At 39.3% G+C, this 16123-nt stretch overlaps 1 protein-coding gene across 4 annotated transcripts in view; it reads left to right on the top strand.

The window, feature by feature from the left end:
- Window positions 1-16123, top strand: part of CACNA2D3 (calcium voltage-gated channel auxiliary subunit alpha2delta 3) — an 869947-nt gene that overhangs the window by 500378 nt on the left and 353446 nt on the right. For all 4 annotated transcript variants that reach the window (XM_074957772.1, XM_074957774.1, XM_074957773.1 and 1 more), the window contains one exon: window positions 12664-12753. In XM_074957772.1, coding sequence (XP_074813873.1) covers window positions 12664-12753 — 90 coding nt within the window. The remainder of the gene's footprint in view (window positions 1-12663; window positions 12754-16123) is intronic.

Genomic DNA, 16123 nt, shown 5'->3' with positions numbered 1-16123 from the left:
TAGAGTGATGGACGCATACCTTTATTCAGTGTCTTGTATGTCCAGTGTGCTGTAGTCTGGATTTTTAAATAGTTTTAAACTATTAGTGAAAGTTGTTAACGAATTTTTATTGTCAGGGAATGAGCTGACAGGAGTGGGCAATGAGTGGAGATTCAACCTCCATGTTCCCAGTATTCTAACCAGGACTTTCCCTCTGTCCACTGTGGAACCAGGAAGTCAGTTGTGATTCTGAAAATCACAGTGTGTTCCTGGCCTACTACAGGGATAGCAAAGGAATACAGTCCAGACCTGGCTGTAAAAATCTGACTAAATAAAAATAAAAGAAATACCTCTAACATTAAATCTCAAGGAAGAAACCTGGGTATGGCATATTGGGTTTTAATGAAATATTTTTGCAGAAATTAATTTGCACACAGCTGTATGGCTGGCTCTGTTGACCTAATTGGACCTTTGATTTCTGTCTGTGTATTATACAGCTGATGAAAAGCACTGTTGCTTTCAGAAACATGTTTGAATCAAATCAGAGATTTTATAAACTTACTTACTATTTTGGATATGACCGTGAAATGTAAAATATGTGAAATGTTTATGCACATGCCAGGTACTGTATTAAGGCACAAAGCAGGCATCTCAATCCAAGATGATCTACCAAAGTCTGTTTGCAGTAGTGTTGTAACTGGGTGGGTCCCGGGTATTCAGAGTGTCACAGCTAAATGCAAGGGTGAAACCAGTAAGGAGTTAATTCATGTTGCAAGAGACTATTCAAAGTGAAGTGGCAGTTACCACCCCTACAGTTGTAAGACAAAGGGGTACAGTGGGTTACAGATTGTTGTAATGAGCCATAAATCCAGTGTATTTATTAAATCCTTGATTTTTGATGTCTCCAGGCTTGTCTTGTGAAGCTGTGCAGGTTTCATTTGAGGATGAGGACTGAGAGGTCAGATTTGGAGTTGATCGTTGATCGCTTTGTGAAAAGTGTTTGTCCATGGGTGATGAGATGTTTTTGTTTTTTTCTAATTTTTCTGTGTGAGTTCATTCGAAAGCATGATGATTGTTTCATTGCACCCATATAGTTTGTTGTTGGGGCACTTAGTGTGCTGTGTGAGGTACACCACATGTTGTGAAAGCGGGGGTGAAAGTAAGGTGGTACGCGCCAGTACGGCATACCGGTAAAAAGTGGCCACCGGTACTGGCCCGTACCGCCTTACCTTAAAGCACTGCCACTTTTGTGCCCCCTGTCGGTGGCCCTGCTGGGACCCTAGCAGCAGGGCTGCCAACGAGGGAGCGCAAAAGGGGCAGCGACATTAAAGTGCTGCCCCCCCACCTCACCCCCCTTCGACCCCCGTGGCTGGCTATTTAAAAGGGCCTGGGGCTCTGGTTGCTGCTGCTGGAGCGCCGGGTGGTGTGGACCAGGCAGCGTGGGACGCTGAACCCCCCCAGCCTCGCCCCTTCCACCCAAGGCCCTGCCCCTTGGGAGGGGAGAGCCAGCCCCCGTACCGGTAAGTTTTCAATTTTACTTTTACTGTGTGAAAGGCATGAGTAGGAGCCATGGATCTTGAGAAGTGTGTTGTCTAGTATTCCTACTTTGATTTTTAAGTACTTAGAGGGTTCACAGTGTACGATTTAGTTGTGGAATGTTCACAACTTACACATGATACATTTCTTTACTTCATCTCAGTTTTTGCTGTAACAGCTAGCTAGCTTAACTTGTTTTTCTAAATTCTGTCTTTTAGTCATATTGAAGGTGTTTCCCTTAAACCTCTTGTGCTGAGCTGTATTCATTTTCAGAAGTTAAGTATAGATATTAGGAGATAGGTATAATCATTGGATTCAGAATGTATACTTTCCATAATGTGCAAAATTGGATTTGCATCTAATTTATCACCAGGGTCAAACCTGTAATTGCTACAGGTGACATAAAAACAGGTTGAAATGAGTTTTAGTACCTAAATATGGTGTAGTAATATCAAATATATATAAAATTTGCATAATATCAAGATAATTTATAATTTGGCTTTGTCATTAAACAGCTGCTACATTGAAATATATCAATTTGCTATATACAAATGAAAAAGAAGTGGGAAATAGTTCAGACGCTATTCTGTCACTGTCTGCACTTTCTCCACAAAATTACAAACATGTGGGATTGCATATTTTAATACCAGTTTTCTTGGGCCAAGAGCTTTTTTCATCTTTGAGAAATTCCATATTGCAATTTACCTACCCCATAGGAATGAGATGACAATCTGATTTAATGTAACTCCAGATTTAAAGTTACAATATCACAATATACATTCTTCCTTTATAGACACTATATATGGATTGAGGACATTTCCCTATAAATGTTTCCAGATGATATGAAATTTATAGAGCATCTTATAGATGCACAGATAGGGATAGTCAGTAGAACTAACTAGAGAGCTACCCTTGTGTAAATTAAAATGACAGAAATAGACAGGGCTTAGTGTGTGACTGCTTTCAGTGAGCTTTTATTTTCTTGGTTTAATTACCTGAAATCAAACAAACAGAAAATAAAGCAGCAACTAAGTTGTTTGGCATTGCCACTGAGAGGCTGGGAAACAAAAACTCTACATATATAATTTTGTTTCAGCAAATAGCTGTAACTTTTTAAAATTTTATGTAATTAAGGAAGATTGCAATGGGCACAAAGCAGCAGTACAATAAATAAATAAAAATATCCCACTGTGGTCACCTTTATTTCATTCAATAACCACAACTAGACCCCAGTTCGTCCCAAACTACTGACATGCAGTTCAGTTTCTCTCAGCCTACTCCTTCCCCATGCAAATAATTTGGAGTAACAAGCAATGCCTTATGTCTGGACATATTTAAACCTCATCTCCTTTTTTGTATATCTTGGTGCTGGTGCCACAAACTGGGCCAGGGGCGGTCAAGCCTAATTGTTGGAGTGGAAGCCAGTAAGCAGAGCCAAGAGGTCAGAGTCAGGAAGCCAGTAAGGGAACAGGACTGGAGTGAGGTTGGAAACAAGGCTGGCACAGGAGCAGTCACCGCTGTAGGCATAAATATGGAACAGTCAGAGATCAGTTGTTGCTGGTGGGCTTCAGAGCAGGCTTGCTGACTTCCTCGGCCAGTCCGGCAGAGTGGTCAATCAAGCAGCCCTGCTGTGGCTCAGATGTGCTCATAGGCTGCCCAGAGACTGAGCAGGTGCAGCTGCAAGTCCTCATTCCTCTGATACTAGGTTACTCATAGTCCAGTGTTGGGGTTATGGATAAACTGTAGCCTCCCTCCAAGAGCAGCACTACTGCAAATGTCGCCTGACCCCCCCGGGAACACAAGTGATTAGATAGGATGATGTCCACCACCCTACCATATAACAAGTAACTGCTCTGACCAGGTCCAAGTGTCAGTAAGAAAATGTCCAAATCTGCACAGGAGAAGTGCATGCTATTGTGTCATAAAAATATATGGGTAATCCTCCCTGTGACAAATTAATGAACCTCATGATTCCACTACATATAGGCTGGTCTTGTCTATTTTGCTGTTGGCTTTTTTCCTGGTGCAGTCATCCCAGCTGATCTGGCACCTCTCTGCCAAATATATCTTAGGAACATTTGGGGTCATATCAAAGCATGGGGAGAGTTGCAAAAGCAAGCTGCAGTCTCTCTTAACTCTGACCCGGAGACCCAAGTTGGTCCCACTAACAAGATTGTTCTTCAGGTGACACAGCCGAGCCCCGTAGGGGGCACAAAATGCCAGCTAGTGTAGTTGCACAAGCTCCATTGCAAAACTCAGCTATGATCCACTACTTTCACCTAGGGGCTCAGCGGGCAGGGCTGTGTCCACCGACTCGTATGTTGTGAAGTGAAACAATGGTCTTGCGAACCAGCACAAAAAACCTTCAAGGTTTGGGTACCATTACTCATGCTGAGTAGTAACTTACTTTTTGTGTAGTCCCATTGAAATCACTGTAAATAAAGGTATCGCAGTCTAGCCCACAGTAAATGATAAAATAAAAAGGGTCCTGTTCTTCCCTGTTGCACGTAACCTCAGATAGAGGTAATCAAACGTGACAGAGAGTGAGAGCTGATTGGATTTTTTTTTAACAAAACGTTTTTTATAAGCCCAGAAAAAACAACCGTTTTAAAATAGAGTTTCTAGATGTGTTTGTGTGTTAGGTATTTTGCCCAGTGCTCGAGATGAAACTATCAATGAGCTATGGGTAAAAATGGTCTCAATCTGTTGAATTTTACGCAAGGTAGTTAGAATCATAGAATATCAGGGTTGGAAGCTCTGCCAGGAAACTCCAGCCCCCTATACTCCATCCACCCTGCAGCCCCAGCTCTGCCGTGTACCCCAACTCCTGTGCACTCCACAGCTCTGCCAGAATATTCCATCCTCACTATGCCCCCAGCTTTGCCAGTGAACCCCAACCTTCTAGCACCCCAACCACCCTGCAGCCTTAGCCCTGCCAGTGGACCCCAACCCCCTACTCCCCCTGCTTTGCCAGTGCACCCCAATCTCTGTGCACTCCACAACTCTGCCAGTGTACCTCAACCACCTTGCACTCCAACCTTTCTGCACCCATAGCTCTGCTATTGCACCCCAACACTGCCTCCCAGTCTCCTGCACCCCAGCTCTGCCAGTGCAACCTAAATCCCTTGCACCCCAACCCCCTGCAATCCCAGGTGTGTCGGTACACCCCAACTCCATTGTACTTCCCAGCCCTGCTAGGGCACCACAACCACCCTATACCCCAACCTTCCTGCACCCCAGCATTATTCCCCGTAATATAGTTATCTTTGCTCCAGGCACTGGGTGTGATTTGAGTTATTGGGGGGGTGGGGGAAATAAGGAAAATAGAAACATTTCTATACCAGTGAGTGAAGACTTCAAGGGCATTCCCTGCTTGTGGTAGGGAGCCCAAGGTATGGTCATGTGGAGGGCTCAGGTTGGAGGGGGACATGTTGAATGGGTCTGGGGCATGGCTAGGGAGATGTACAAAAGCAGGGCTAGTGGGAGGCAGCTGGTGAGTGGGGGTGTGTGTGTGTGTGTGTGTGTGTTGGGGGGGACTCTGGCTCACTATGCTAATTGCAGGACATACATACAACTGCCTAAATAACTCCTACCAACAACATACATTTTCCTGGGAACCTAGGGAATTCAGTGACAAAAAGACTAAATTAACGCAAAGTTAAGGTTGCTTGGTGGCATGTCTTCTTCCTTGCAGAGCACTGAGCTTAGCAAAACTCATGTCAGAAAACCAGGAAATGCATCGTTACAGTTGCTTATGCAAACTTAACCCTGCCATGTTTCAGCAGTGCCCCAATAAGCCCCCTCAACAGACATACCTTTACTCTGTCCTCCCTACAGCTGTTGAAATGTACAAGCTCTTCACCTCCTTTTACAACCCATTCACTGTCACCCATAGGCTTCCATCTAACACTACTAAAGGACAAAACAGAACAAAAAGTGCTTGATCATTGACCCTTACAGAAAGGTGATACAAATATTTATTTAACTTAATTATTTTAAACAATTAAAACATAGTAAATCAAAAATGAAAGGGTGAGAAGAAAAGTGGCAGAAAGCTGACTTGCTAGCTCATTTTACCAAGAGATCCTTACCCTGCAACCCCCAGACAATGAAAGCTAAGTAGACTCTTTCAGCCAAATACAGGCTGGGGTCTGTGCAATCAGTGATTGAGCTCCCAGTGGGCTAGAAAAAGATGGTTTATAAATCAGGATTCACACACAAACTTTTTCAGTAACTTCCCAAAGGAGAGATTGAAAATTCAGGCATGAGAAATAATCTGAAAAGGTTTACCACGTTCTGCCCAATTGGATCTTCCTGTTTAATCTGTTGCTGACTCATGCAGCAATAGTGATTGTTAGTGTTCTGCAGGAACATGTGTACTGGGGCCCTAGTGTAGAATACTGAGACAACTGGAAAAGCTTTCCGTAAGTAAAACCCATCCACCTACTGCGGTAATCCAAAACCTGTTGCTGGGGTGCCATAATTTTAATCAGAAATGGGACTTTTCCTGCTTCAGTGTAGGGGAGCCCCCTTTCCTTATTGTGTTATCCTTCTGGAAACAATAGCCACAGTATGCCCTATACTGCCCATTATTCTTCAGACACACATGCTTTGTACTTAGACATGAGACAAGAACATTTATTCTGAATTTAAGATGAGCAAATTATTTTCTTGATTTCTTTCTGACTTGAAGGCTAGTATGAAGCCAAGAGATCCACTGTCCACAGCTTGATTGACCTGTATAAAACCTTGTTTGCCAATCGTAAATCATTGTTGGGTCTGTTGGTTGGAAATTTGTCATCAAAATAAGATTTTTGACATCCGAGAGTATTTTTTTTTAAACAGAGTCAGATATTTGCAGAGTTCAGCAGGGCTTCTGTACCACGGAAGCTCTCTTTGAGTGATACATGGTCCTTGTCCTGACCCTCTGAGCAGTGCTATATTTCACCATTAAATTTTCCTGAAATTCCTCTTTTCACCCTACATTTTTCCAACCAGCTCTAAATTGAGACATGGATAGATCCTCAGCTGAATGCATCCACATCCACTTATTGTAATGAAGTCACAACTTCCCTTGTATATATTATTCACCTATAATTTTGTAATCAGACATCAAGGCCTGATTGTCATAATTGTGTGACTAATTTGTATTCAGAATTACCAAGGTTATGCATGCAAATTAGGTATCTGAGTCTGCTAGTAGACATTGCACATAGTGGTAATTGCATATGGAAATTAGGTTTATAATTACACACAAATGTCTGTGTACACAGTTGTACATCTGCAGATATCCCTTTCAACGTCTAAACACTCTCATATTACTGTGCATGAGCTCCAATTCTATGGTGATAAGTACTAAAAAAGTCCTGAGGAAGATGGCAGATAAGTGAGAGAGAAATTTTCACTGGTGTCTCTTGCTACTTACTGTCAGAAGAACATCATATGTAAAAATAAGAAGGTGCAAGGGCCTTTTTAATGCTTAAGAGCAAGGGAATCCAAGATTCTATTCTGGGCTCTGTCTGACTTCGAATAAGTAATTTAAAGGGAGACTCTAAACTTGCAATCATGCTTCTAATTTAAAATGTGGTGTTTGCTGATATCACAGGAGACACTTACTTAGGTTCTCCTAACACTTTCATTATAAAAGATTTTTGCAACCTTTTTTGAGCAGCTGTAACATCTCGTAATTTGCATCGACTCTCTGAAATTTGGCAAAGAGCACGTTTTCAGTCTACAGATGTCTCCTCCTGTCCCATCCCCAGTCACACCCCTCCTTAGACCCAGCACATGCCACCAGCAGCCAGTTTTTCACTTTGAGGGCAGTGCATGAGCCAGAAGTGCCTCACCTCAGTGCATGGATTGGTTCTCCCTGATTTCTCTCTCCTGCACCTACAACATGGCATCAGCGGCCCCGTCTTTCCCCTACAATAGTGGCCTATTTCTGCTGACACCTAATGTAGTTTAGTCCTATAGCTCAAGTGGTAGAAATCTATACTGTAGACTAGGAAATTCTGCTAGGAAATTACATTCAAAAATGTATGGTAAAAGAAAATGATTTAGGTTACAAAGTCAAGCAATTGAAAGTTAGGGAATGCCAGATTTACAGTTGCCAGTGCAACCTCAGTTCTGCTCCCTTGTGCATATGCATTATAATAAAGCCTAATTGCATGGTCACATACTGTTTTTTCAAGTCGGTGTCTTTAAACACACTGACCCTCAACTGTAAAATCAGTTCAGTGTAATACTTATGTGACTTGCAGGGAGCTGTCAGGTTTGCTTTTTTGGAATGCACTGAAATTGGTTGCAAAATATGATATAGTTACAAAGTATTGTTTACATGTGCAGCACTCCTGGTGTTATATATATACTTCCTGATGTGGATGCCGATTGGTGTTTGTAGACACCAATATAACGTACAAACACGCAAGCAGAGGTATGCGAAGTTGAAATGCTGGCATTCTCGCATCCAAAATTAGATGTTTTTGTGAAAATGTAATGCCTGTAGTATTCCTTTACTAATGAAAGGAGTTTGCAGAAGCGTGACTTACAATACGCTCTAGTCTAGCGCATAGCTGTAGATGACTGGAAATCTGAAAAGGAAGAAACTGAATGTCTGGAGCTTTGTTTTTTCCCCTTAGAAACAATAATCATCATGGGTCAGATTCACTGAACAATACCTTATGCCATCAGTAATCTCACTGAAGTAATTTGGACTGCTCATGGAATATAGTATCACTCATTGTCATTATGGGTATTGGAATCTGGCTTTTTATAAAGTGCAATAATACATTTTGATTGTTTTAAAACAAACCCACCCTCAACTAGACATAGACTAACAGCTTGAAAAATCTATTCTTTGTTCCACCATTGAAAAGACTTTTAACTTCCTTTGGCGTAACTCCAGTTAGTGCAGTGTATCCATGAAACCCAGTATGGTAAAGATGTGCACTGCACATTTAAAGAAACAATCATTTAAATGTTGTTGACTAAATTTTCTAGTGGATGGATAAACATAGTGTTGAAGTGCTATTGGCATTCTCAAACAACAGAGAGCAGATTGAAAACCAATGAAAGATAGAGAATACAAAGCATAGTTTAAAAAAAAACAACAACCCTTAATTAATTCAGTCCCTTTGCAGAATCACCTACTAGCATCTGCTCACTATGAGGCCAGAGGCAGAAAACATGGATTCATTAAAATTCATAGTGCATGAAATCCATTGTCAACATTTTACTGTTTTGTATAGCAAACAAATGTCAACATTATATTTATACATACTTCAGCAGTGTATTTTTCGGCACGTATATATCTAACTATGAGGAGAGAAAATATTTGTTCTTCTGATAGATCATATACATTGATTTCTAGATTAGAAATTATACTATTTATTGGTAATTGTAAATAATCTGTTTCTTGATGTATGTTCATATGTGATAGTGTACATACATTGTCAGAAAGTTTTTACAGTATCCAATAGGCTGTGAAACGTTCTGAGCTTTTGTAAACTATTGTGAAGCATTATTTTGTAGCAAAATTCTTTGTTAATTTAATTAGTGTTTGTGGAACAGTAATCTGCTTCCAAGGGCAAAAATTCAATTGGGATTCTTAATTGCTTATTTTAATCCAGTTGATTTATTAAAAGATAAAAGCTCAGAACCTTGACCCTCCTGTACAAAGTTGGTACTGCCAGTTTCCAGGAGATTCCACCAGTCTGGGGCATAAGAGGCAGCTATGACAGCTGTGCGCTGCCCCATCACCACCTCTGCCAGGTCTGTGAGAGAGGGGGTGTGGCTGCTACAGCTAGTTGAAAATTTTCTTGTCAAAATAATTGTTTTGACAAAAGATGGATTTATGACCAAATCAAAAATTTTCACAGAAAATGGTAATTTAGCTTTAATTTTTCCATTTTTCAAGACAATCTGAAAAGCAATTTTTTTTTTTAGTAATCCTTTTCATGACATTAGGCTGGGGGCGATATCCATTGAACCTAATTGGAACCTTGACTTCACTGGGCTTTGAATCAGAGCTATAGACAGTTTAGAGTACGCAGGAGGGTGTTCTGAATTATGCTAGGAACAAAGAATCAGCCTCAGAATTGTGGTTGAAAAGCTGGCAATGTAGTTTGCTGTCAATATAAGCTTAAATTTCCAAGGATTTTAAAATTTGTATTTGGTTACAGTATAAAAAAGTTCAATGCATTTATTGAATGTTTGAGTATTTTATTCACATCATTTTATTATTACTTTAAAAATGTCAGTGCAATACAAATGTATTAAAGGTCAGTGATACTTTGCTTTATTTTAGAAACATAATTACTACTTTGTTTCATTTGGCTTTGTGTTTTTGAAAATGTCCAATTACAAATGTTGCTTGGCCATATAGAAATGTAGGTGTTCCCCTACTGGATCAGATATCCATTTATTTAGTTCTTGCTCTAGTTAATCTAGTTCTTTATCTAGTTCTTTTTCTAATTGTAGAAATGCCATAAAGCCAAATGTATTGTCAAGGTTTCCCCCAAGATATGGCTTCCTTCTCCAGTCTTTCCCCACTCGCCCGAACTCTTGATTTTCTTTATTCAAATTATTAATTATATCTATGTAGCGAGTAGGAAAGAATTTCATTAAAATTATTATTACTATTACAATATAGATATTTATTGGTGTTAGTTTAAATTAACTATCTGGAATTGGAGGCAAAAGCACCATTTCACTATCTAGGCTGTACTGGGTTTTATGCTGTCACTGCTTATTTAGATAAACAAGGCTTTGCCTTTTGGCTATTCAAAATATTGAACTGTGTGAACCACATTTAGAAGAATGTAATTTAGTAAAACTTTTCCACTTTATGCATCCGATGAAGTGAGCTGTAGCTCACGAAAGCTTATGCTCAAATAAATTGGTTAGTCTCTAAGGTGCCACAAGTACTCCTTTTCTTTTTGCAAATACAGACTAACACAGCTGCTACTCTGAAACCACATTTAGAAGGTCATTATTAACATTAAACTACACTAATTGTTTTGGAAAAATAGCCTATTCTTGTGGCAAAAACGTATGCCTCAAAATTGCCTGGAGCGGAGATGTAAATTTTTTTACCTCTAATTTACTAGAGTTTAACAAAATAGAAAGTATTCTGCTTCCAATAAACTACAATATACTTTTATTTTACAAAAAAAGGTTGCATTATAGAGAATTGTTTAAGAGAGTGACTCGTACTAGGTGATACTACATACAACTTCTTTTTATAGCAGCATGGTTCATGACACTGTTTGTGTCAGTTTGTATGTCAATCTTTCCATTATAAACCTAGAAGACTTAATTGCCTGATATGAAAACATTGTTTTTAGAGAGAAAAATCCAGTGAATTAGTTGTTTGGTTATAAAAATGGGATCATTCCATGTCTGGCAATTTACAGTTTCTCTCAAAAATTGCCAACAGTTTTTTTTAATGTCCAGTATGTCTGGAACATATTCTGGCCTTATTATTATACCCTTGTTGTGGTGTTATACTATTGCTGAATGTAATATTTACGAAAGGGGACAGAATTTTGACAGTTCCAGAAAATGAAGTGTGTTTAGTTACTAAACAAATATTATAGCATGGGTAGTGGCAGTGCAAGCTTCCTGAATCGCTCTGTGGGAGTAATTTTACCCCCTGTGGAAAGGACTCGTCCAAGCTCTCTGAACAATTCAAGTCCCACTTAAAGCCTCAAAACAGGGTTAAATGGGACATAGGCAATCCATAGGTTTGAAGCTAACCCTCTGCACAGGGGTGAATTTGATGATGTAAGTATGTCTCATCCCTGGTGTAGAAGAATTGTTTTATCAGCCATAATATTGCATTGGAGTTCGTTTAAGAACCTTCAAAGCAGCTATGTTAAGGCTCAAGAAGTGATAGATACACCTAAACAGAAAACAAAGTGAAAATTGATTAAATGGCTGAGCATAAGAGTTTATTCCTGCCAAAAAAATATCCTCTGAAGCCTCTAGTACCGGCCACAGAATTACTGCCCCAACATCCCTAACTCAGTGGAGTTACACGAAGAATGAATTTTGCTTATGAATTAGTGTGAATAGTCATTTTTGCTGAAACCACATAGAGGATTCTGGGGTATGAGGTCAAAGAGAAAACAAATGGGTAGTCTATGGTTCAGGATCAAGTCATATTTTAAATTCTCCCTAACATCTTCCTGCAGAAGTGAGGACCATCTATTGATTCCTTTCTCCCACAGTGATTGGTTTATATACTTTTATGTTTTAAATTCTGGAGACTTTCTTTTAAAACAAAATGAAATGGAAAGAAAGCTAAAATTCTTCTTCTTGGAGCCCAGAATCTGGCTCTGTTAACGTGGGGCTTTTGTGAGCTCGCACAAGTCCCCTTCAACTCGTAAGCATCCTTTCCTAATTCTCCTTTCTCTCTATTATTGTCTATGGTACTTGCTCATTTCAATCCGTGCCAGGTTTGGTGGACTGAATATAGCTTGAGAACTGGACAATTTTGCAGCTTCTTTTATAATGTAGCTTTTTATTGAAATCCCATCCAGACATCGACTTACACAAATCAAGTTAATAACACAAATTTCTAATTTGTGCATTAATCTTGGACTTCTAATTTCTCTTGTGTCATAACACTCCCATTTGCATTTGACTAACAGAACTAAGAATATCAAATAACAAAACATGTCTATCCGCCTCCTCATATATCCAATCCACAATACCCTTTACTCCTAAAGTTATTGCTAATATTTGTTTTTATTGAGGATAGACGGATCCTATTAGATGTGGATTTTTTTCTTGGTTTCATTATTTTTGTTGGAACATCCACTGGGAATATGTTGAGGCTCCCCCTGCCTAAACAGGCTAGGAATTGTGTGTTATAAATTGTTGAGAACTGTCTCAGTGTTGACAGCTGGCTGTCCAGTGATTCAGGATTGTGATTTGGATATGTATGAGAAAAATAATTGAACAGGAAGGTAACAAAATTGTTCCCTTTTATTACAGATTTACTTTAATCTGTATTTTATCATTAATATTATATAGGTATATTAAAATACCCTAAATCGTCAGTCAATGACCTCTATAAAATGTATTAACATGTATATTGAATTTCTTAGAATATTGCTTTTACAACCCGTTTTTTTCATGTTTCAGCACTTCAGGGAACACCTCAACAAACTTTTTGCAAAAGGAATTGGAATGCTGGATATAGCTTTAAATGAGGCTTTCAACATTCTCAGTGATGTAAGTTTGCACCTTTCTTTAATCATTGGCATTGTTGCTCCTCCCCCCCATTAAGTTAATTGCCGAAAATGAACTTTCATTTTAATACCTAGCTAATAAATCATGACCAGCTCCTGCTCAAAGTCCCCATCCCCCTTAGGATTATGATGATAAGAGAGGTGCTTCATGAGCTAGCCTACAGTGTAATACTTGAAAATTGCCCATATCCAATAAACGAGGCAGATCTATCTCTCTCACACACACACACACACACACACACACACACACTCACACACACACACTGTCAAGATTATTTAAGTGGCTGTTTATTCACATTAGACCAGCGATTTTCAAAGGTCGAGTCGCAACCCAATACTGGGTCGCAGCATGTAAGGCACTTGGTCACTCTGGTCAGCACCACCGACCGGGACGTTAAAAGTCCCGTCGACAGTGCTGCCTAGCTAAGGCAGGCTAGTGCCTACCTGTTCTGATACCACGCTGCGTCCTGGAAGCAGCCAGCAGCGGGTCTGGCTTCTAGGCAGGGGGATCACGGGGCTCCATGCGCTGCCCCCGCCCTGAGCAACAGCTCCGCACTCCCATTGGCTGGTTCGCTAAGAAAACAAATGTGAATATTCATGATTATGAATTCAAAATTCCATTTGAGAATATTTTCAAATTTGTCAGAAAATATGCCTTACAGTGAATAATTTTAAGAAGTTTAATTCAGTAGATTATCAAAAGAGCCTGTAAGAGATGAGTTGATCATGGTTCATAAATACTTCATAGCGAGCAGTAGAGGGCCCTTCAGTCTAGCGGACAAAGGTATATACAATGATGGAAAGCTGAAGCAAATATATTCCACTGCCGCATTGTCCACCCAAACAGTATGGGACTAATTCTCTGATACAGAACATGCCAAACATGGTTATAGGAGAAGCTACATGAAATAATGAGCAACTCTAGCCTGTTTGTAGAGTTTATTAAAAGCCCCAATGTGGACACAGAATATAATATCAGAAACCTGATGTGCCACAGTAAATATCAGCTATTGTATGCACAAAACACATCCTAGATTAGCCCTCCAAATCCACATACATTGGAAAAAATATTGATTCCAGTGATCAAGAAAACCTGAGCTCCTAGGTGTTTGTATTAAAATGTGTAAGACACTTAGACAATACGGAACTTGAGTGTAGTATAAAGCCTACTTAAAAACCTAGTTACGTAAATAGATAGCAGAGAGAATGAAGTGAAATCATGTCCCACTGAGCTGTAACCATGGTGAGTGAGAATCATTGGGAAGGCAGTGATGGAACATGCTACATGTACCTTCAGATCTGACTCTGAAGAGTAATGTCTTCCTCCATTTATAATATAAAAATGGAGGTAATAGCTTCATATATTTTTACTTTACATATTTATTATATGATTTAGTTGGGGTTAGTCCTGCTTTGAGCAGGGGGTTGGACTAGATGACCTCCTGAGGTCTCTTCCAACCCCAATCTTCCAAGATTCTATGAATACAGAAATATGTCTGCTATATACATATACACACTTATGCTCTCTTACAAGTGTGCTTTTAAACAGCTTTGTTCAGAAGGATGCTACTTAATCTCCCTTAGAAGGGGACTTTAAACTATTTTCTACTTCATCTACAGTATGTGACCTTTAAGGGGTAGAAATCTGTTCTTGTACATTACAGGTTGGTTAGGGGTGTCTCACTCTCACAAAAGCTATTTATCACACAAATAGGCTATTGAGATTCTGGCTGGGTTTTTAGGATGGTTCAGAGGTTACAGTAATTAAACTCAGTTAATTTTGTCTTACAATTACCTGCATTTCAGTTTCAGTATTTGCCTAGTTTGTTAATACTAATGTCTTTGAAGTTGAAGGTGTTGATAGTAGTGTCTTTGAAAAGCACATTTAAATCCACTCCCAAGTTCTTTCCAACCATTGATTTATGCAGTATTCATTAGTTGCTGCAAGAATACCGATGTGCTTGGTACAGTAGTTAGCACCTACTATATCATGTGACAACTGCAATTATCTCTTTTGGTGATGAATGCAATCTTTGCAGTGATTACCTCTTAAAAAAAATCATAGCCAATTAAATAAAATTCTGTGACATTTCAAAGACTTAATCACAACCAAATGCTCTAAATGTCAGGATGCATTGAAATTTTCACTGCTAACTGATGAATCACTGAGTTAATTGTAGTTCATCATAAGGCCCTTGTCATTGTTATTATTATGGAAAACACTTTCATCACTCTTGCTATTCAATAAAAATAAAGTTCTAGACAAATATGAGGAGATATTACTCATCAAAGCATTTGAATTTAATTGCATTCTTCAAAATATTCAAACAGCAGGATTACCACGTAGAATAATGTGGATGTAGACAGAATAGTAATGTTTTAAAATAAATATATGAAGACATCCCACCTCCACCATTCACCATTCTTTAGATATTCTAATATACTTTGCCCCTTTTTTCCATAATTAAGTTAGGATAATTTAAAAAGAGTAGTCCATGTGAAGAATCCTCCTTTTGACAAACTAATTTTATAGATATGGGAAAATGTTAGATCTAAGGACATCATAATGAAAGGAATGCCACCTTTCTCACTCATAGACTGGATGGGATTGGAAAAGTAGCACAAGTCAGAAACTTAAAATTGCAATGACAGAAGGACTGAACCACAAGATGCCGGAACTATGTACAGTAATTTTGGGAGAACTGTCATAGAATATCAGGGTTGGAAGGGACCTCAGGAGGTCATCTAGTACAACCCCCTGCTCAAAGCAGGACCAATCCCCAATTTTTGCCCCAGATCCTGAAATGGCCCCTCAAGGACTGAACTCACAACCCTGGGTTTAGCAGGCCAATGCTCAAACCACTGAGCTATGCCAACTATGATTTAATGCCAGTGCCTTGGGGATCTTGTTCCTGATCCAAAACCTGCTGAAGTAAATAGAAAGATTTCCAAACAGGATCATTCCATTTTCTCAGTGCCTCTGGCTCTATTACTTCATCAGTAGATCTATTTACAAACAACTCATCTGTAAACATCTGATGGAAAAAGAAATTCCATCTGTTCAGTAGCTAAAACACAAGTGGGCTGACCTCAAGATTAGACAAAGCCTTCAGCGGCTTCATGCTGGAGACCCAAAGTATCCTTTCTTTGAGTGTAAGGAAAAGGATAATGGAGATTCATTGGGGGAAAATGCAGTTGAAAATAGAGAATTATATCTGTGTTTATATTCAAAATCACTTTGGAAGATTGACTAAAGTGTCTGTGAGACCAGTTCATTCAGAGATTGTGTAGTGCATGTGATCCTAACTCTGTGCTGTGTTAGAGGAGATGGCAAGAGTGACTGCTTCTTTATC

The sequence above is a fragment of the Natator depressus genome, chromosome 7, assembly GCF_965152275.1.
Source record: "Natator depressus isolate rNatDep1 chromosome 7, rNatDep2.hap1, whole genome shotgun sequence".
NCBI classification, from domain to species: domain Eukaryota; kingdom Metazoa; phylum Chordata; order Testudines; family Cheloniidae; genus Natator; species Natator depressus.
The sequence above is the reverse complement of the archived record's forward strand: the minus strand, read 5'-3'. Positions and strand labels throughout refer to the sequence as shown.